The sequence below is a fragment of the Phoxinus phoxinus genome (assembly GCF_949152265.1).
Source record: "Phoxinus phoxinus genome assembly, chromosome: 6".
In the NCBI taxonomy this organism is placed as follows: Eukaryota; Metazoa; Chordata; class Actinopteri; order Cypriniformes; family Leuciscidae; genus Phoxinus; species Phoxinus phoxinus.
The window spans coordinates 39,038,565-39,059,908 of NC_136881.1; the positions used below are offsets into that span (position 1 = coordinate 39,038,565).

At 38.2% G+C, this 21,344-nt stretch overlaps 2 protein-coding genes across 3 annotated transcripts; both read left to right on the forward strand.

The window, feature by feature from the left end:
• Positions 1-6,798: 6,798 nt before the first annotated feature.
• On the forward strand, positions 6,799-15,654 carry gprc5bb (G protein-coupled receptor, class C, group 5, member Bb). 2 transcript variants are annotated; one of them, XM_079616310.1, is made up of 5 exons: positions 6,889-7,462; positions 7,690-7,859; positions 10,491-11,561; positions 13,275-13,381; positions 13,478-15,654. In XM_079616310.1, the coding sequence occupies exons 3-5, from the start codon at positions 10,493-10,495 to the stop codon at positions 13,520-13,522; spliced, it is 1,221 nt and encodes a 406-aa protein (XP_079472436.1). In that variant the 5' UTR covers positions 6,889-7,462; positions 7,690-7,859; positions 10,491-10,492; the 3' UTR covers positions 13,523-15,654. The 2 variants fall into 2 exon arrangements, with proteins under 2 accessions (XP_079472435.1, XP_079472436.1); XM_079616309.1 differs by lacking the exon at positions 7,690-7,859 and having other exon boundaries at positions 6,799-7,462.
• Positions 15,655-15,659: 5 nt separating this feature from the next.
• On the forward strand, positions 15,660-21,343 carry knop1 (lysine-rich nucleolar protein 1). Its single transcript, XM_079616274.1, has 5 exons — positions 15,660-15,876; positions 16,646-17,773; positions 18,917-18,976; positions 19,059-19,112; positions 19,875-21,343. Exons 2-5 carry the CDS (start codon positions 16,787-16,789, stop codon positions 20,178-20,180), a joined length of 1,407 nt encoding a protein of 468 aa, XP_079472400.1. The 5' UTR covers positions 15,660-15,876; positions 16,646-16,786; the 3' UTR covers positions 20,181-21,343.
• The last annotated feature ends 1 nt before the right edge of the window (position 21,344 follows it).

The window sequence follows — 21,344 nt, forward strand, 5'->3', positions numbered from 1 at the left end:
ATGAGAGCTGTGAAGATCTAGAAAACTCAATGATATCGTCATCAATAAATACCCAGGAGATGGGTTTTTTTGTTGCCGTAATGATTGTATTTTAAAAACAGTGAGTCACAGCAGACAGAGATGAAACTAATGTTAGTCACGATTAGATCCAAGGAATACGGAGATGATTGAAAGGTAACAAGTTTGTTTAATAAATGACTCAGAAACACAGCCAACAGCCGAGACAGCGTACAACGCACTAGCAATACCGGACACTAAAGAGAACACAGGCAGGAACTTAAATACACAGTGGCGATTAACTAAATGATTAACAGCTGTGAAGAATGTGATTAGTGTCCATGGTGACTGATCAGTGGCAGAAAACACAGATAAGGAAACACATGTGAGGAATGAAAACAAACTATGAACTGAATATAACTGATTATAGTTAAGGGTCAAAAGCCCAACTAACTAAAGCAAACACAGATCACCATAATGGAGACTTTATTATTTTCAATAAATCATCAACATCTAAACCTCTATGTTGTATTAACAACTTACAACTTTGAGTAAACCAAGCTTGGTTTATTAATAAGGTAATCAGTTCCCTCAGGTTTTCTAAGTACACTCAACTAATTACATTTTACAGTAATATTTTTCATTTTGTGACCCTGGACCACAAAACCAGTCGTATGGGTAATTTTTTTTTAAATTGAGATGTATACATCATCTGCAAGCTGAATAAATAAGCTTTCCATTATGTATGGTTTGTTACGATAGAACAATATTTGGCAGAGATACAACTATTGAAAATCTGGAATCTGGGGGTGCAAAAAAATCGAAACATTCAGAAAATCTCCTTTAAAGTTGTGCATTTACAGGTATGTTGGCGATTGTGCTGCATTCACTCACAAAAATAAATTTGATATATCTGCAGTAGGAAATTTACAAAATATCTTCATGGAACATGATCTTTAATTAATATCCTAATGATTTTTGGCATAAAAGAAAAAAATATAATTTTGACCCATACAAAGTTGGTTATTGCCACAAATACACCCGTGCTACTTATGACTGGTTTTGCAGGGTCACACATATGAAAAGCAGCAATTATTTTTGTATTGTTCAATATATTGTAATATATTAATGCAATATATCATATATTTCAACCATTTAATATAATGATCATAAATATATAGAAATATATTTTCTTTCCGTAAGAGTTGAGCATTTTACAGATCTGTCAGCTTCATTTTGCCCCATTAAACACCTCCATATGGGTCTCCGTCCACCACAGTCCAGCTCACTGAGGTTCTGGTCAATACAGCTGAGTGTTCAGCACCAAAGACTCGTCAATTCTTTTTTATTCATGTTGTGAGATTCACAATGTACTAGAGAGGGTGAAAGACTCTTTTGAAAGCAATAGTGCATGGTAACCAACATTACCTGTCCTCGCTGCCTGGAGTAACATCTCAGTCATTGCAATTCACTTAAAAAAGATGTATTATACTCTCTACATAGAAATGCCATTATCCCAGATCAGGTCATGAGATCTCCCTGTAGAACAGCAGAATAAAACACCAAACCCACAAAGACAAATACACATTTGTCTTTGCTTCCATTGGTCATGTATTCAGTTTCATTCTCAAGCTTTACTGACCGATTACAAAAGTGTTTATTTGTAAACGCAAACCTATAAACAAACATCATGCACATTACAGGCTGAATCTGAACCTCTTTCACTTCTGAACTCAACACAAACGTGGGGTTTATCTGTATAACGTACGGCACGCAGTCCTCTTTTTAGTGTTTATGTCAAGCATTTAAGAGAATATAAAGGTCAACAGTCTAAGATTGAGCAAAACTGGATAAGTTGACTGATGTAAGGATGTTAGGGATGAGATATGGGACACTAGAGGAGGTTTTAGTATCGAGGTGTTATGTGAACATGTTCCCTCTGGTCATTCCATCAGGAGTTTATTTTGCATGATTACATGAGGAACTTCTGAAAATGCATTTGCATCAGCCTTCATACCTGTAATTCAGCTCCACCCCTTATATCGGCCATATCTGTGCTTATTCTCACAGTCTCCTCGTATCCCAGTGTCTTCATATAGAGTCAAGACAAACGCAACCTTAGTAAAGAACAATCTAAGGCAAAGCCAACAGTCGGTACATGGTTACTCAAAAACTAAAATAAGGCACTAACAGAAACAAAAAAAAACTCAATCAAATGAAGTCCATTTATGTTTCTATATTTCATCTAAATATTCAGCAACTGTATGGACCAACGATCGATTTAAAGAAAGGTTTAGGTTGCCCACTATTCATAAATTGTCATCCATTAAGTTGAATGAATACAGGCTTGCACTTGCAAAGATGATCGTGTGGGAGCTCAAAAACAAGATACTATGGCGCTATCTAGTGGCTAATAAATGAAACAGCAACAAATGAAAACTCTCCTAGTACCTACACAACCTCAATTTGTTTTATAAACACTTTTTGTTATAGGTCTCTACTGGTTGAAACTCTCTTCTCATCATGATAGCATTCAAAATTTTTACATTATTAACCGGCTTAAATTTGACATTACCACCACTGTGAAACTAGAGCAAGAGATCTAACAACGATCAGTTATAATGAAGATTTATTTAAACACATTATGCACAAAAAACCAGAGCTACTGCATAATTTAGACACACACATCAAAAATCAGCACATGAATCTCAACAATGGTGCCATTAAAAAAATAGCATTCAGCTGCATTATTGATTCATTCTGCAGGGAGTTTTGTACTATGCTGGAACCCAGCATGCATTGCGACATGAAACTTTTGATTGTCACCATTGTTGAGATTCATGTGCTTGATTGCTGGCGTCAGTGTGTGTCGGAGTCATGCAGGGGTTCAGAATGTTTTATGCACTATATGATTTCAATATGCTTCAAAATAACCGAATCTCATGCTATAGAATCACAGAGATACTGTAATCAATTAATTAAAGTACCCATAAAATCAAAGATTAGACACAGGGATAGATCTGTGAATATCAAACATTTCTCAAATCAAGATGCATTTACTAAAGTAGTAAAATGATATAAGACTTTAAGTCTTGTTTTCTGGGGGTTGATGCTTAAAAAAAGCTAAATTATCTGCCATTGCCAATGGGGTAAGAAAAATAATATTGTTTCTGTTTGAAGATAATATGTTTCTTATCCCATTGGCAGATTATTTTGCTTTTTTTTAAGCATCAACTCACTTAATTTAGATGAATTCCCCCGGAAAACAGGACATCATATCTTATGGGATTTTACTACATTAGTAAATGCATCTTGATTTGAGAAATGTTTGATATTTGGACTAGAAACAAGACAAAAATACTAAATAAGAAAAGCATTTTTTGTAGTGTAAAGAATCAAGACCCCAACTAAAGTGCACATTAATCACCATAATGGTGACTACACACTGTTTTATTTTCAATAAAATAACACCTAACCTCTGTTAATTCTCAACAAGAACTTACAAGTATTAAAGAAATAATGTTAAACTGGGTTGCAAACTGGTTTCCCACTGGAAGTCAGTTGTAGTTCTTGTGCTTCTCTTTTTTCTGTTCTTGTTTCTCTGTCCTTCAGTGATTCTGCTTGTTAACAGCAGGTGTTCATCAGTGTCTGAACTCACTCACTTCTTCTCATTCACTCTGTCAAGTGGACTTGAATGGGAATAGTGGGAATAGTGAATGAGGGTATAGAGTGTGATTTGAGTGTCAACTTTGATCGCTGTTAATTCACAGTATATTTCTCTATAAATATTCAGTACTGGGTGGACCAAAGATAAATTTAAAGAAATATGTTGTGTGACTACAATTCATAAATTGGTCTCCATTGGTGAAGCCTTGCAATGCATTCATTGAAAAGATAATCATTGGGAAATAGCCCATATAAAATGGAAAAAAATTACCTTTAGATATACTTCATCATTATTTAGCACAAATAACTGGTATGTGTGTGTGTTTGTGCATGAGTGCAGAAGAGCGCTGTGATTCAACAGTGTTCAGTCGGAGCCTCAGGGCTTCGTCCTCTTACTGTGTTTCTACATCACTACATTTTCCACAGGAGAATCACGACACAAGCTTGACTTGATCTGACATGATGAGAGTTTCCTTTGAATTACTGAGAGAGTACAAAACCATTGTTTTAGAATTAATATATATATATATATATATATATATATATATATATATATATATATATATATATATATGTATATGTATATATATATATATATATATATATATATATATATATATATATATATGGGCTGTCAAAAGATTAATCACGATTAATCACATCCAAAATAAAAGTTTGTGTTTGCATAATATATGTGTGTGTACGGTGTATAATTATTGTGTATAAATACACACAAATTCATGTATATATTTAAGAAATATTTGCATTTATATACTGTATATACATTTATATAATTTATATTATATATACATATTTTATATATAAATATAACCATTTTTTCTTAAATGTATACATGATTGTGTGTGTTTTTATATATATAAATAATTACACACACATATTATGTAAACACAAACTTTTATTTTGGATACGATTAATCGCGATTAATCTTTTGACAGCCCTAATATATATATATATATATATATATATTACAAAAACAAATCATCTTTATAATCATCATATTGCTCATCATATTATATATTTTTTATATAATCAAATTATTATATAATGATTATAAAATCATAAAAAAAATTATTTGTGGGATTTACTTGATAAAAACACATTTTAAGCACATTTTACTGCTACTGCTCTACAACTTACCTGTTATTATCAAGTAAAATCGACTTACTATTGAACTTTTAATTGACACTTGACATTTAATTGAAGTAATTAACTAAATATTACTTAATTGTATTATTTCACATATAGAATTAAGTAACATCTACTTAACTAACTAAATTAAACAAAATTAACTTTTTACTCCAACAATACTCTAAATTAACGCACACTTTTAAAGTATATCCTTTACTAGGAAACATCTAGATATTGTATAGTTTACATGCTGTATCTATATAACAAATAAAATGGCACCTATACCTCAATACATTCGATAGATCGTTTTTGAGTATGAATGTGTCCTTTTGAGTAGAAAATGTATCCAGATTTTACAAAATGGCAAGTTAACAAACCTAACAACAATTGCAATGATAAAACAGTAAATACAGCTGGAAAACAGTGAAAATTTAACTTATTAATTATTCAAGCCCCAGTGTATGATGGGAACACCAGTATTAGAAGAATTGAGTAGTTTTAACTTAATCTTATATTTTTTAGCTTTAATTAGTCAAAAATAATAACTTTAACATTTTGAATTAAATTCTAATTAAATCTCAGTTAAATTTTCATGTTGAGATTACTTAAATATACAAGTACACTTGAAATTAACACTAAGTTAAGTGAAATTTATTGTTTAAGTACATTAAATAATCGTCAATTTTGATGAAATAAACAATTTAAGTCAAGTCTACATAAGCTCCAAGTTAAGCAAACTTAAATATGCACGTTTTGGGAGACCCCATTACTCAATTAAATTGAGGGAACGAGTTTACTCAAATCAATTGAGTTCAATCAACTTATTAGGGTTTTCAGTGTACAAGCTTGAATTGAGTACTAATATAGAATTAACTTAATTTTTTGAATTCTTGCCAAAAACTAACTTTTTCAAGTAGAAATTACATTTGAGTTCTGTAGCATTTACTTCACCACATGATGATTTTTATCAGTGTAGTCCTATATATATGCCGTGTCCTCAGTGTCTTAATGACCCTTCAGTATGAAGGACAGCAGTGAGGATAATCTGTCTGTGAAGTTAAGTCAGTGCAGTAAAGTTACCAGCTCAGCATCTCCAGCGCTGCATTCATGCTTTACTGAGGCGTCACACATGCTGAACATGTTCTTGACAGTGGTTTGACAGTGACTGTTGTATAAACGTATTTGAGAAACGTTACTGAAAGACACTTTGTATCGACTCAATATAGTGAGGTTGCCAGAACGTTAGCCACAGTTCTGGGACCGATCCCTGTTAGTTAGGTACGCATAGGCTACACAAAACAAGCTGCGGTCACTATGGCAACCCTGTTGACAACACTCAGCTCTCAAGTTCTCCTGCACGAGAGGAGTTTAGCAAGTCATCTGAATGCAGCTTAACCTAATCGTCATCAGGAGATAATCTGTTACGGTGTGCTGACGCATATCTGTGTGTGTGTGTGTGTGTGTGTGTGTGTGTGATTTATGAGGACACAAATTTTGTAATGACGTGTATTACACTGGTATTACAACTTAAACGTGCTTTATGAGGACATTTCATGAGTAAAACTTAAAAAAACATAAAAAACAATGTTTTATTAAAAGTAAAAAATGCAGAATGTTTCCTGTGATGGACAGGTTTAGGGAATGGGGGATAGTTTGTATAGTATAAAAATCATTACGCCTATGGAGAGTCCTCACAAGTATAGCAAAACAAACAGTGTGTGTGTGTGTGTGTGTGTGTGTATATATAATATGTGTCTATATGTGTAGGAAATAATGTTTCCTAGGCATTAGGAATATGATCAAATGTCTCCTCTCAGATTTCACTTAATATTCACAGTACTAATTATTACTGGTGGAATAAAACAGCACCTACACATAAGAGGAGAGGAGACGTTTCTAATGCTCTGATGGCTCACTGCACCACTGCACGGGATTATCTGAAGGCTACTTAAAGAGACACAATCACACACACACACACACACACACACACACACACACACAATGACCTGAAGCGCTGGGATCTTTATTACATAAGACTCCCTCAAGTCAGTGCACGCGGACACACACCTGGCACACACACACACACACACACACACACACACAAGTGGTCAATGACAGAAAGAGGTCTAATAATCAGAGATCCTCAGGCCAGAAGTTTGACCGCTTGGATCATCATGAGAGTGTTTGGCTGTGGTTTATTTATAGGCTCTGCTCTGCATCAGTCACAATGAGAGAGAGAGAGAGAGAGAGAGAGAGAGAGAGAGAGAGAGAGAGATGTGACAGTGAGGATGGACTACATCGGTCCAGTGCGCTTTATATCCACTCAGAAGTAGATCTCAGTCTCTGCTTATCCGCAACTCTTCACCACAACACTGACAACAACAGGCTGAGAGGAAGAAGAAGAAGAAGAAGAGAAATAAAGAGAGAAGGATGCTCTCTTACAGATGTAGTGTGTAGGTGTGAAACTGTCACTGATTTTCAACTATTGAACACGAAGAACAAGAGCGGCGCTCGGTTGCAATGTCAGCGCGCAAGTGTGTGTTTTTCAGGATTATTCCCACGACACGATAAGAAGGTGGAAATGTGAGTTGAGGAAACTCTAATAAATACACATCAAGGCTTCATCTAAAACACAATCTGAACTGGTCAGGTGAGTAACTCCTATTGTGTCTGTCAGTGGATTATATAACTGTTTTGTCTGGAGATCTAATCTCAGTTCCTTGTCATTTTGCTGCGCTTAAGTATCTCCTATAAATTTGATCCTAAAGTTGTTTATGTTTGAACGTGAATGTGTGTTTGTGTGCGTGCGTGTGTGTGTGTGTGTGTGTGCGCGCTTGTGTTTTTCTGGCTATGTAAATTGCGTGCTGCTCCATCTAGGCCAGCCCACGCGCGCCTCTGGTTTCCATAGCAACTGTCGGGGTTTAAAAGGGGTAGAGGAAGCGAGACAAAGTGGAAGCTCGTCTTTACACTCGGCTTTTACAACTCAGCAGCAGAGGATGAGCAAATGCATCTGCAAAATTCAGTAGCCGCAACCATTATTTAACCAGGTAAAATAACTAATAGGGACAAGAGTGGCCTCGCAGAAGACAAACACTAATGTAAATAACCAAAAGCCAAAAGAAAACAGGATGTAGAGTGTCACAAAACTAGATTTGAATGTTGTATTCCTGTGCAAAGCAAACCATCACAAGGTGAAATAGCAGATGCGAAGATAAATTAGCCAGAGTTAAAAGTGGATTTATGAATAACCATTGTGAGTTTCTTTAGCACATAAAGTGCAATGTGTTAAAACTCCAATCACTTTCTTTTACTTGCATTTAACTGCAAAATTCCTATAGTGAAAAATGATCCAATACAATAACCAATGGAGTCTGTCTTCCTCTGCAGAGTGTAATAATTTACACTTCAATATTTATATTCAGTGACTCTGCTGTTTTATGCATAATTCGCAATGCGTTATGCAATAGTTCATTGCGACAAAGAAGTGTTTTGGCATTTTTTAAAGTTGCCAAGAAATTGCTTCTCGAACAAGAACAAATGTAGGGTGGAGGTTGATTTTGCCGTGTGGAATTGATTGGATTGTTGTGGTTTGCTATTGGTGGATCTGATTGTGAGTGACAGGTTGCTCCGCCCTCATGCCATTAAGCACATCATCATCATTACAGGCCCTGTTTACAGCTGGTATTAAGATGCGTTTCGGTCAATCGGATCACAAGTGGACGACACTAAATACATGTGTATTAGTGTATAATGGAGCAGGGTCTAAAGCGGTTTCAGCTTGACACATTCGATGGATTGCTTTCGTAGTGTAAACACTCATGTGATCGAATGTGTTCAAACAGCCACAAAAGACCGTCTTCTCTCCGTCTACTGATCTAATGCGTAACATTATGGTACATACATTTACCCGCCCCATAGATCCTCCCCTTTAAGAAACCATTAGTCCGATGGATTTCAAACTTGACAGGTGTCTTGCTATGGGCACCAGTAAGTGCAGTGCCAAGTTTGACGTTGTTTGGATTAGAAATGCAAAAGATATTGGTAAATATATTGGTAAAAGCACAGATTGGCTTTTGCCGCTCTAGCCCCTGGCCACTCCCTCTCTCACACTGCACACTGAGTGGCCCCTCCCCCTCTGTACACTGAGTGGCCACTCCCCCTCTCACAATGCACACTGAGTGGCCACTCCCCCTCTCACACTGCACACTGAGTGGCCCCTCCCCCTCTCACACTGCACACTGAGTGGCCACTCCCCCTCTCACACTGCACACTGAGTGGCCACTCCCCCTCTCACACTGCACACTGAGTGGCCACTCCCCCTCTCACAATGCACACTGAGTGGCCACTCCCCCTCTCACACTGCACACTGAGTGGCCCCTCCCCCTCTCACACTGCACACTGAGTGGCCACTCCCCCTCTCACAATGCACACTGAGTGGCCACTCCCCCTCTCACACTGCACACTGAGTGGCCACTCCCCCTCTCACACTGCACACTGAGTGGCCACTCCCCCTCTCACACTGCACACTGAGTGGCCACTCCCCATCTCACACTGCACACTGAGTGGCCACTCCCCCTCTCACACTGCACACTGAGTGGCCACTCCCCCTCTCACACTGCACACTGAGTGGCCACTCCCCCTCTCACACTGAGTGGCCACTCCCCATCTCACACTGCACACTGAGTGGCCACTCCCCCTCTCACACTGCACACTGAGTGGCCACTCCCCCTCTCACACTGCACACTGAGTGGCCACTCCCCCTCTCACACTGCACACTGAGTGGCCACTCCCCCTCTCACACTGCACACTGAGTGGCCACTCCCCCTCTCACACTGCACACTGAGTGGCCCCTCCCCCTCTCACACTGCACACTGAGTGGCCACTCCCCCTCTCACACTGCACACTGAGTGGCCACTCCCCCTCTCACACTGCACACTGAGTGGCCACTCCCCCTCTCACACTGAGTGGCCCCTCCCCCTCTCACACTGCACACTGAGTGAGCACAGCCCAGGACCAGAGACAGAGAGGGTTGAAGAAAGCAGCAGAGCTTAAGTAGCGTTTTCTCAGAGTTCACTGTGACTGCTCCCTGAATCGTCGCGCTTATTCATTTGTGGATGCTAACTGAATCTGTAAGTCAGTTACACTGTTTACTTCTGAATATTATATTTTATTCTGGTGCGCTTAATGTTATCGCTACTGTTTAATAGTAGCCTATGCTATTCACCGACTAAACATATCCTATTTGATGCGTTCACAGTCTCTTTCACGGCCATCATTTGTAGTAGCCTATTCACAAACTGTTTGCTCAAGTTTTCTCGGAGTTCACTGTGTAGCCGCTTCCTGAATCGTGTAGGTAAATTTTTATTGTATGTCATTATATCAGTGTCAGTTTTTGCTTTCTACCATGCACAAATAAAAATATCACTGAACTTTTGCAATTACTAAAAACATATTTTCATATTTGCACGGGCACTTTGCACTAGTAGTTTAATGTAGTACTGACACTAAAACTCTGAAAACTTTTTTCCTCACACAGAAATTTTATATACACGATACATATTGTTGCAGTTTTGTATTGCGATATAGCCTATTGTTACACCCCTACTTTTAACAGAAAACTTTTTTTTGAAATCCTGTAAACTAATGGAAAAAATACAGCTGTGCTCTTTCTCTTCCAGCCATGGCTCTAAGCCCCACCCTCATCTTCACTCTCGCTCTGATTGGCTGCTGCGCTCTGGAGGACCCGCCCACTCTTCAGGCCCCGCCCCCTCCGCCTGGGTGTGGCTCTACAGTGGACCAGCCCTACAGAGTTCTGTGCGACCTGGAGTCCGTGTGGGGCGTGGTGCTGGAGGCCGTAGCATGCGGTGGGACCATATCTGCTTTGATTCTGGTCATGATTCTGTTAGCCAAGCTGAAAATGGTAACGGAACCAGAGAAACGGTGTGGCGTTGGTCCCCTCCTCCTCTTATTGGCCGGAACGGTTGGCCTCTTCAGCCTATCGCTGGTGTTCTTGGTGGGGCGTGACGAGGTGCTCTGCATGGTGCGGCGTGGCCTGTGGGGGGCGCTGTTCGCCATGTGTTTCTCGTGTTTGCTAGTACAGGGTGTGCGACTGAAGAAGCTAGCCGGAGGGAGGCGGAGCCTAGCGGGGAGTTCTCTCGTCGGATTGGCTGTCGCACTCACCGTGGTTCAAGGCATCATCGCTGGAGAGTGGTTGCTGCTTACGGTGGTCCGCGAGGGACACGACGCCTGCGATTACCTGCCTTTAGACTTCGTGTTGGTGTGTAGCTACGCTCTAGTGTTGTTGCTAGCCGCCACTGTGTTGTCGTTAGCCGTCGTGTTGTGCGGCGGGAGCAACCGAGAGGAGTCGAGCAGGAAGAGGATGAAGTGGAGGTGTAACGCCGTCTGGCTTTTCCTCTCATGTCTCTCTTCGCTTCTTCTCTGGGTAGCCTGGCTCGGTCTCTATCTCTACGGCAACGCTGGCATCATGACCGCGGCGAAGGATTGGGATGAGCCGGCATTGGCAGTTGCCTTGGTGACCGAGGGTTGGATACTGTTGTTATTTCACGCTATCCCAGAAACGCACCTGTGTTTGCGTCCGTCCGGTCAGAGGAACGCAGACTCCGGGCAGAACTACTATGACACCCCTCAGCCCCCGGCGGCGCAAAGTTACCATGACGACGAGCGGCCAGCCAATCCCAGAGCTCCGTTCACAGAGAGTCAGGCGTACACTGTAGAGGAGCACAGCGCAGGTGGGTCGTTAAACAAAAACATGTGCAACGTTATGGGGAGGTTAGGTTTTGATAACCATCCCAGACTGCAACATAGTGTCGGTTGAATGTGGATTCAATGCGTACCAGATGTGGGCCGGATCAGGGGCCTCATTTATAACCGCCTTGTACGCACAAAACAGGCCCAGAAAGAGGCGTACACCACTTCTGACGCATAAGTTGTGATTTATAAAAACAAACTTGACAGGGAAATGTGCGCACCTGCACGCAAACTCTGACCCATGCGTACGAACGTTTTGGAGACGGAGCAGTTTGGCGACACCGATGGTGAGCTGGAGTTAAATGTCTTTTTGGTCACTTTTAGACAGAAAATCGAAATAAAATTATACATATACAGAAAGATAATACAAATATAATTTCACTCACCAAGCCTATCACTTGAAGCAAATATCCACACCATAAATGTCCGCGCCAGCGAGCGCGTTGGGCCGTTTAGTGAAACTGACGCATTACGGCAGATGAAGTAAAACTGTAAATCTTCATTATGAGTCTCAATCATAAATACAGTGCATGTTCAAAATAACAGTTTAAATAAAATAATGATTTAAACTATGTTTTACTTCTGATATAAACATTTAGATTAAATATGCCATTCTCATTAATGGAGTTAAACACATAAACATGAAATTTATTGAGAAGTTCAAAAAAAAAATTATATTCAATAAATAGAAATATTTGTCGTGGATGTAATGCTTTTGAACATTTTTCCTCTGGCATGCTGTGTTTTAATGTTTTAACTACAGAGATAATTGTTTATCATGATAATAGCAGATTGTGCAAATATAGCCTAATGCACAAAAAGGTCTATCTGTTTCCATTAAAAATATAAATCAATTAAAATATTATTTGGCCAGTGGAAAAGATTGAGAAAAACTTTCTATAAAAATAATTTTACACTATTTTATTTATTTATTCAAAAACAAGCCAAGGATAGGCTACTAAATGGTTTTCATTAATGTAATGTGACGGCAATTTCATATTTTCCTAATGTCTTGTACCATTAAACATGTTATCACGTGGCTGAATAATCATATGCAAATGATATGCAGATGAGGATATGCATAGTAAAACTAGGCGTTGTAAGCTCCATATATGGTTATTTCGGGGAGGAGACGCACAATCTTCCGCTGAGTGGGATTTATAAAGTGAATTCTGCGCAGGTTCTGGCGAATTCTTACTAAAAGTCTGATTTTTTTTTTGCGTACGCCATTTTTGGCTTTCGGGCGCACGTACACTTTTAGTAAGGATCCTACGCACAGTTTTATAAATGAGGCCCCTGGGCCGACACTATGTTGCTGTCTGAGATTAGAGAACGTTCTGTATATAGGTTCTCTTTAGGTTGTTACAAAAACCTTCCTGCAACGTTGGGTAATTTAGGTTTTGGTTACAAAAAATTAGCAGAGAATGTTTCTAGAATGTTATTATTTGGTTCTTAAAAAAATAACCAAATGGCAAATTTGGCAACCATATGGGAATATTAGGGGAATGTTTGTGTTTTCAGGGGGAGAAACATTTTAAAGCTCATTTAATTGCCCATGTGTTTAAATAAATGTTTTTTTTTCTTTTAGACAGATAAGTGTTATTACCGGTACACAGATTTCATATTTTTTTTTAATTTATTTTTATATATATAATAATATACATATTTAATATATATGGTTGTGGTTTTCACAGTTCTGCAGGCTGGAGGTTATCATAACGGATTGATCCGGCCCGCAATGCCCTTCAGGAGTCATGTTTACCAGCCCACTGAGATGACACTGCTCATGAATGCCGGACCGGTGAGATACAATACTATACATTAACAATACGTTTAGATACTGAATGAGTCTCAGTCTCACACACACACACATTTCCCCTCCTGCTCTGTGTTTCAGATCCCAACCGCCCCTCCAAACTTCACAGGGAGGCATCTGTGGTGAGAGCGGCTAACATGGCAATAATGTCCTCTTCTACTTCGGCTGGCTTCACAGGGTCAAAAAAGGCACTTTATTAATGTTCCATGTTAATAATATGGGAATGCTCCACTAATAAGATGACCTAAAGTAAAGCTGATTTAATTTAACAGGCATTTTCAACATGGGAACAGGCTAATTTTGCACATGATCTCTTTTAAGTGCTTAATACAAAATACAGGAAGCGTTACATATTTGATATTACTGATAATGTCTGTTTAGAATAAATTAATTAGACAAATCAGGAGCTGACGAGGACTGGTCAGAATTTACATGTGTGAATGAGAAAGGAGAGGAAGTCCAATACGAAACGCCATTCACAAGCCCATTTTACTTACATAATGCAACATTTCTGAGCGTAAGAGAATAATTGTTTATATTAATTAATGATTTTAATCATTGTGAAGTGATTGGCTGTTTAAAAGTGTCACTATATGGTGATTGGAACATGTTCTAAGCGTGTTTTGCTAATGTTCTCATTAAGTTATGAAACCATTTTTTCTTTCTTCTGAATGTTAGTTGAACGTTCAAAGTGTCCAGGTTTTAAATGTTTTAAAAACACTTTTTCTTGGGAATATTACTTTAGAACATTCTGAAACAAGTAGTAGCATTTTAAAAAAGCATTATTTTTGTACTAACGTTTTGAGAACATTATTAAAGACCAGATAACACTGAATGAATATTCTATAGAGAGCAAAGGCTGGGTTCTGGAAGTTAAAACTTCATTAATTTTCTCCATAGGGAAATTAATTTTTAACGACAACTTATAAATGTTCAAAGACATCCTTACTGTGAGCTGTGAGGTTGTTAATCAATGGTGTTTGTTTCTGCTGAAGCCCACGTTATTTCAGCTTATTTTTAAAATAATCGTGTTTAACAGTGGAACTTCTGGTGAAAAACTACATTTCCCATGATGCTGTTCAAACATTCCACCAATCAGAGAGTCGAAACAAGCAAAATAGCTCTTTAGCTCCGCCCACTGCCATGAAGCGCTGCAAATGTGCATTTATATTTGCATAGATATATTTAGCACAAAAAATTCACATATATTGTTTTTATATACAATCAAAATAAATGAGAAGTTGTATATTTCTCCATCGTTTTTAATAAAATCATACTTCATGGGATTGTAGATCTTTACCTCACCAAAACTGAGTCTTGTACCTTTGTTTTTGTCTAATTTTAAAACTTTTTGCTTCAGATCAAAGTTTTTAGTGTTGCGATTCACCTTATAGCTGACTGGCTTAATGACTTATAATGCTTTAACAAAGACTTTTTTTTAAATCCCAATGGGAGAAATAAATGGAAAAAATACTTCCGGAACTAGCGGGCGCTGTTGCACTCAATTACCGTTACTGGAATAACATTTGTTCATAACTTTGAGAGAACCTTGCCAGAACGTTCTGAGAACGTTCCCTGTTAGTTGATTTATTTTGTGATGTCAGTCAAAAAGGCACATTATGATTATTTCAGAGTCCCATTTACAAATGAATTACCGGTATTCAAAATGTAACCAAAAATGTGTATTAAGGAAGTAAATAGGGTTTTATGTGATTTCTTGTTGACTTTACAGAAAGATTGTGTGAGAGAGAATGAAAAGTGTATTATCTCATTAATTTCTAGCCTTAGCAAATCTTCTGCCTGCATTCCACTGTGTAAATAATCAAAATCTATAACTTTGATTTTTATCAAAATGTATTTCATTTACTTGGTTTTGTATACATTGTCCAATTTTAAACCTTTTTAAAATGTTTATCTTTAAGTTTGTTTTGATATCACATCCGAGATTGGTGTTTTTTCCCACACTTTGCACGCTTGATTGCCAGTCTTCATGATGCAGTTGATGCTATACATCTATACATTTTACGCCGTGTTTGATCTTGTAAGGCAATACTGTGTTCTTTGAAGTAATGAATGTGTATGAATGCTGCAGTCTCACAGAATGAGACAGTTTCAACAGGGTCGGTGGAAAAGCCTGAATTCGCTCTTTATTATGCTCGTGGTGTTCAGATCAATCGCACAGAATGGTTGTATTTTTCCCTATATTTGATGTCTCTATATTTGAAATAAATTATAATAAACATTCCTACCGTGTTTTCAAATCGCCTCCTGTCAGTTTGCGAACTGCGTTGTGCGCATGCGCACACGCGTTCTTTTGCTGTTGTTTAAAAATGGCGGTTGGCAAAACATGATGCTATGCCCTATGCTAGCCCTCTATGATGCTAGCGGACGCGTTCAGTTGCTGTTACCAAGGAAGTGGACGAGCGATTTCTTCCGGATTAAGGAGTCAAAAGGAAAGCTTTCCCACGTGTGCCGAATGTGTAAGTAATAAAACATACATGTAACTCAAATAATACAGTGCGTGTGCGTTAAACAGTAATATTACCCCGCTGTTGTTAGCGAAGCGCTCGCTCGCTGCATATAGTTAAGTTATGCACGTCATTTAACTGTGTTTTAACGATACAAGTTGGTTGAACAATGTTGTTACCGTTATAATAAGATGCTTCTTTAATTTACAAATAATTTTTTATTAACCCAGCTGTCATGGCATACACCCATCAACCTAATGTCATTTTTATGTTTTTCCTTCTCGACACAAACAGCCTAGAACTTAATAAGTTAATGAAAAATACATTCACGCAAAATAATTAAAGGGTTTTTCCCCCCCAAAATGAAAATTACCGGTATACCATAATTCACTCACCCTCAAGCCATCCTATGTGTATATGAGTTTATTCTTTCAGCCAAACATAGTCAATCGGAGTTATATTTAGGATAAAAAATATCCTGGATCTTCCCATCTTATAATGGGAGTGAATGGTACATTAGATTTTGAAGCTCAAAAAGCATATCCATCCGTCATAAAATATATCCATATGGCTCCAGGGGGGTTAATAAAGGCCTTATGATGCAAATTGATGTGTTTTTGTGAGAAAAATATCCATATTTATAACTTCATAATCACTGGCGCAAGAGTGACCTATAAATAGTTTTATTTCTTATAACTTGGGAATATACATTTGAATGTTACTTATAAATATGAATGTCATTTATCTGTCCCAATAATGTTGTTTTTTCCTGCGTTTGCAGATCCAGGTGAAGGCTGATCCGAAATCTGAGAAAAATCGACAGACAGAACCAATGAAAAGCAACTCAAGGATGCAAAAAGCAAGAAGAACAAAGAGAAGTTTTTGAGAAACCCACTGACGATTTCACTCAACTCAGGAGAACATGGCTGTTGATGGGGCGACCAAAGAGAAGAAGAAAAAGAAGAAAATAAAGGTGAAGGAAGAAGTCGTCGTTCAGGATGCGGGAAACACAAATGTGATGCAGTGTCATGATGTGTCCGTTCAGACTGTTGTGAAAAAAGAACCGCTGATCGTAAACGCCAGAGATGAGAAGAAGAAGAAGAAGAAAAAGAAAGTGAAGGAGGAGGTGGAAGCTAACAGCCCCGTGGCGGTGTGTCACGATGTGTCCGTCCAGACTACCGTCAAAGCGGAGCGCTCAGAAATCAATATCAGCGATGCTCCTGAAAAGACCATCAAGAAGAAAAAGAGGAAGATGAAGGAGGAGCCAGAACCGCTGCGGGAGGAAGAGGATGGAGAGCATTTAGTGTCCAAGAAAAAGAAAGCCAAGAAAAAAGGATATGAAGATGAGGTGGAAGGTATTAAAAATAAAAAGACGAAAAAGGAGGTGGAGGTCAAAGAAGAAGATGTTGATTTTGGACACAGTGTAGAGACGGTGAAAAAGAAGAAGAAGAAAAGAAAACCAAACGCGGGATTGGAGGGCGGAGAAACAAAGAAGAAAATTAAAAAGAAAGAAGCTGATAAATGCACAGAGGAAGTGCAAAAGGTGAAAAAGAAGAAGAACAAGACGAAACCTGCAAAAGAAAAGCCGGATGACGCCATCAGCTCAAAGCAAAAGCCGGAGAAGAAGAGCAAGAAGCAGAAGAAGAGTTTAAAATGCGCGGATGAAGGCGAGAGTCTTCCTCACGCCAACGGAGGACCCGTCAGCTCGCCAGGTCCGGGTTTCGTCTTCAATAAGAAGACGAAAAAAAAGGTTAAGGTGAAGGCCGATGATGTCATCGAGAAGATGGAGGAGGAGGAGGAGCCGGCGGGAAAGGAGGAGAGGAAAGAAGTGCAGAACAAGACGCCGGAAAAAGTGAAAGAGAAGGACATTAAAGAAGAGCGCCGTGAAGTGCTGAGGGCAAGTAAAGCGGTGAGTTTTATTCTGCTGCGGAAAAAACTGAGGCTCGTGATTGGCTGTTGACAATGTGACATCACAGTCATTGTCAGTGTCATTGTCACTGTCACTGTCATATTTACGTTTACTTTTAGTGTGGATATTTAACTTTTGTGGTACTTTCATTCATATCGGTGATATTATTTGTATACTTGTATAGTATTTAATCATATTTTTAAATATGGTTTATTTTTATATTTTCGTTTAAAATCTTCTTCAGGTACATTTTATTTTTCAAGTAACAAAAATGTTTTATTATGCTTTAAGTTTCAGTTTTAATTTGAGTTAACTATAGTAACCCTGCTTCATATCAATGTTATTTTAGTGTTATTTATATACTAATATATACAGTAGTCAACATTTGAAGTGGTTCAAAACCTTTCATCAAAGTTATACATGAATATTGAACAATACCCGTTCTTGTCTTAGGATAACTTTGATATAACTTTTTTGATCCACTTCAAATGTTGACTTCTGTAAATTAATATTTGAATTAGCTTTTTTATATTTTGAATTTGTTTTTCTAGTAATTTTGTTAAAGTATTTTTGCCCTGCTTTAATCATTTTTATTTGTTGTTTGTAAATATTTATCTTTAATTTATTACTTAAACTTTTAATAGTTTAAATATATTTATTTTTAATAGTTTTAGTAATTTTTTTAGTTATTTGGGTCAATATCCAGATTAACATAAAAATAATTACAATATTTATTTACACTGTGATATTTTCTCTATGGCAATCAATCAAATTAATATTTATTTATTTTATATAATATTTCTATTGTTAAAAAATCATACTGTCCTATAAATAAGCTATTTTATTTATGCAATATATAACAATATATAACAAATATCTTGTTTTGTGACGCTTAATCTGGACATTTTGAGGTTTTGTTAAATCACACAGTCGTGTGTTGCTCCTAGTTTTTCCGTACACTGAAAGAAGAAATGCTCCATGAAGCAAGCAAATCAGATCAGAAGTCATTTGATATCCCGTTATGGGGAAGCAGGAATATACCTCGTGTCTGATAAAGAAAGTGTACTGCGTTTAAAATACTGGCTAGTAGTTTTATTTGACATTAAAAGTGCATCACACACTCATTTCTCCATCTGCACTCAGAGGGATATCGTGTTCCTGTCGGCAAAGCCTGGAAATCAGGACGAAGTTTCAATAGATCAGGTAAAGCACCAGATCACCAATTATGTTTTACATATGATATACCTCATGTTGAGATGTGATTAAAAACTGTTTTATTCCCCAGGCGCGCCGTCTCGCCCTACAGATGGACATCGACAAGGAGTCGCAGCCGAAGCCGGTCAGTTTCCACATGCATTAAAGGAACACGCTGACTTTTTGGGATTTGAGCTTATTCCCCGTATCCCCCAGAGTTAGATAAGTCCACACACACCCTCCTCATCTCAGTGCGTGCCGTAACTGTCTGACGCTTCCACCGCTAGCCTAGCTTAGCACAAAGACTGGAGGTAAATGGCTCCAGCTAGCATACTGCTCCCAATAAGTGACAAAATAACGCCAACATTTTCCTATTTACATGTTGTGATTTGTATAGTCACAGCGTGTACAAATAACAAGGTCACATGAGACACAGCCATCTTCTAACCGTATACATACTGGGAACTATATTCAGGTGCTGCGAGCAAATCACTCCGCAGAAGTAGCAGTGCTTCGCCTTCTGAGAATATAGTTCCCAGTATGTATACGGTTAGAAGATGGCTGTTTCTCATGTTATTTGTACACGCTGTGACTATACAAATCACAACTATGTAAATAGGAACATTTTGGAGTTATTTTGTCACTTATTTGTCAGTATGCTAACTGGAGCCATTTACCTCCAGTGTTTGTGCTAAGCTAGGCTAGCGGTGGGTGCGTCAGACAGTTACGGCACGCACAGAGATGAGAAGGGTATGTGTGGACTTATCTAACTCTGGGGGATACGGGGAATAAGCTAAAGTCCCAAAAAGTCGGCGTGTTCCTAAAGTCGCCGTGTATATATTTCAGTCCTAAAGCAGCTTTGCAATCAGTACTAATGTGAATGTGAATTGTTTTGATCTGTTTGTAGACTCTGGGCCAGTGGGGCACGGCACAGTTCGACAGCACCGACAGACAAAACAAGTTCCTGCGCTTGATGGGCGGCTTTAAGAAGAGCAGCCAGCCAGTCGCGGGATCCCCCGGCTCGGCCAACATGGCGCTGGGGATAGAAGGCCAACAGACTTTGCAGCAAGGCCTTCTGGGACAGTTTGAGCGCGCTCAGAGCCACCATATGGACTTCAAAATGAAAGGAGCCGGATTGGGGTTCGCAGCACCGTCCAATAAGAAGTTTACGATCGACGCTAACGCGCGGAAGTCGGTGCGATTCGACGACTGAGGGAGAGTTTGCCTGAAAGTGAACGCTCTGTCATCAGTTACTCAGACCCATGTGTCAGGAACATGGGCAGGAGTCATATATCTGCCAAGCTCCAAAAAACACAAGATATATGTCCATAAGTCCACAAGATATATGTTTGAAATGTATGGAAGCTTGTTTTCGCCATGGAATAGAAAATAATAAAAAATAAATTTTTATTTCACAATTCAGACTTTTTTCAGGCAATTGCAAGTTTACATCTCGCAATTCTTACTTTTTCTTCCTCAGAATTGCAAGATTTAATTATAATTGTGAGATATAAACTAACAATTTTGTGCAAAATTAAAAAAAAATCTTCAGTATTACACTAAAGCTCGCAGTTGCGAATTTATATTTGTTTCTCAGAATTCTGACTAAATCTTGCAAGTGCGACAAAAATTGCGAGATTTAGTCAGAATTGTTAAATATAAACTCAAAGTTTTGAGAAAAAAGACAGAATTGCACGTTTATATCCCACAATTCTGACTTTATAACTTGCCATTGCAACTTTATATCACGCAGTTCTGAGGGGAAAAAAAGAGTCAGAATTACGAAGTTCTGTGGCGGAAACAAGCTTCCACTGAAATGACAGAATGTTTATTTCTAGGCGAACTGCTTCCTTTAATGTATGAATCAACATGGGTTTGTAAAATACTAGTGTATTTTTGTTTTTCGTTTTTTTGATCCTAAGAAATGTACTCAGGTGAAATATCAGGAGATGGGTTTGAGTTCATCATGGGGTTTTCCCATGAAAATGATACTAAAAGAGAAGGACAACAGGAAAGGCTGAATAAAGACACTGGATTAGAGCTGTCATGGTGGTTATGTGATGGTTATCGTTATTGGCATTGCGTTATCAGCAGTGTTTGTTATTCTGCTTTTGTCATTTTGCTGAGACTTTTGACTTGCATTGCATTCAAGGTATTTATGCAAGATCTTAAAATTTGGGGTCTTTAAGATGTTATGCTCACCAAGGCTGCATTTATTTGATCAGTAAAAACAGTAATATTGTGAAATATTATAGCAAATTTAAATACTGTTATCTATGAGAATATGTTTAAATGTAATTTATTCCTGTGATCAAAGCTGAATTTTCAGCATCCTTCAGAAATCATTCTAATATTGTGATTTGCTGCTCAAGAAACA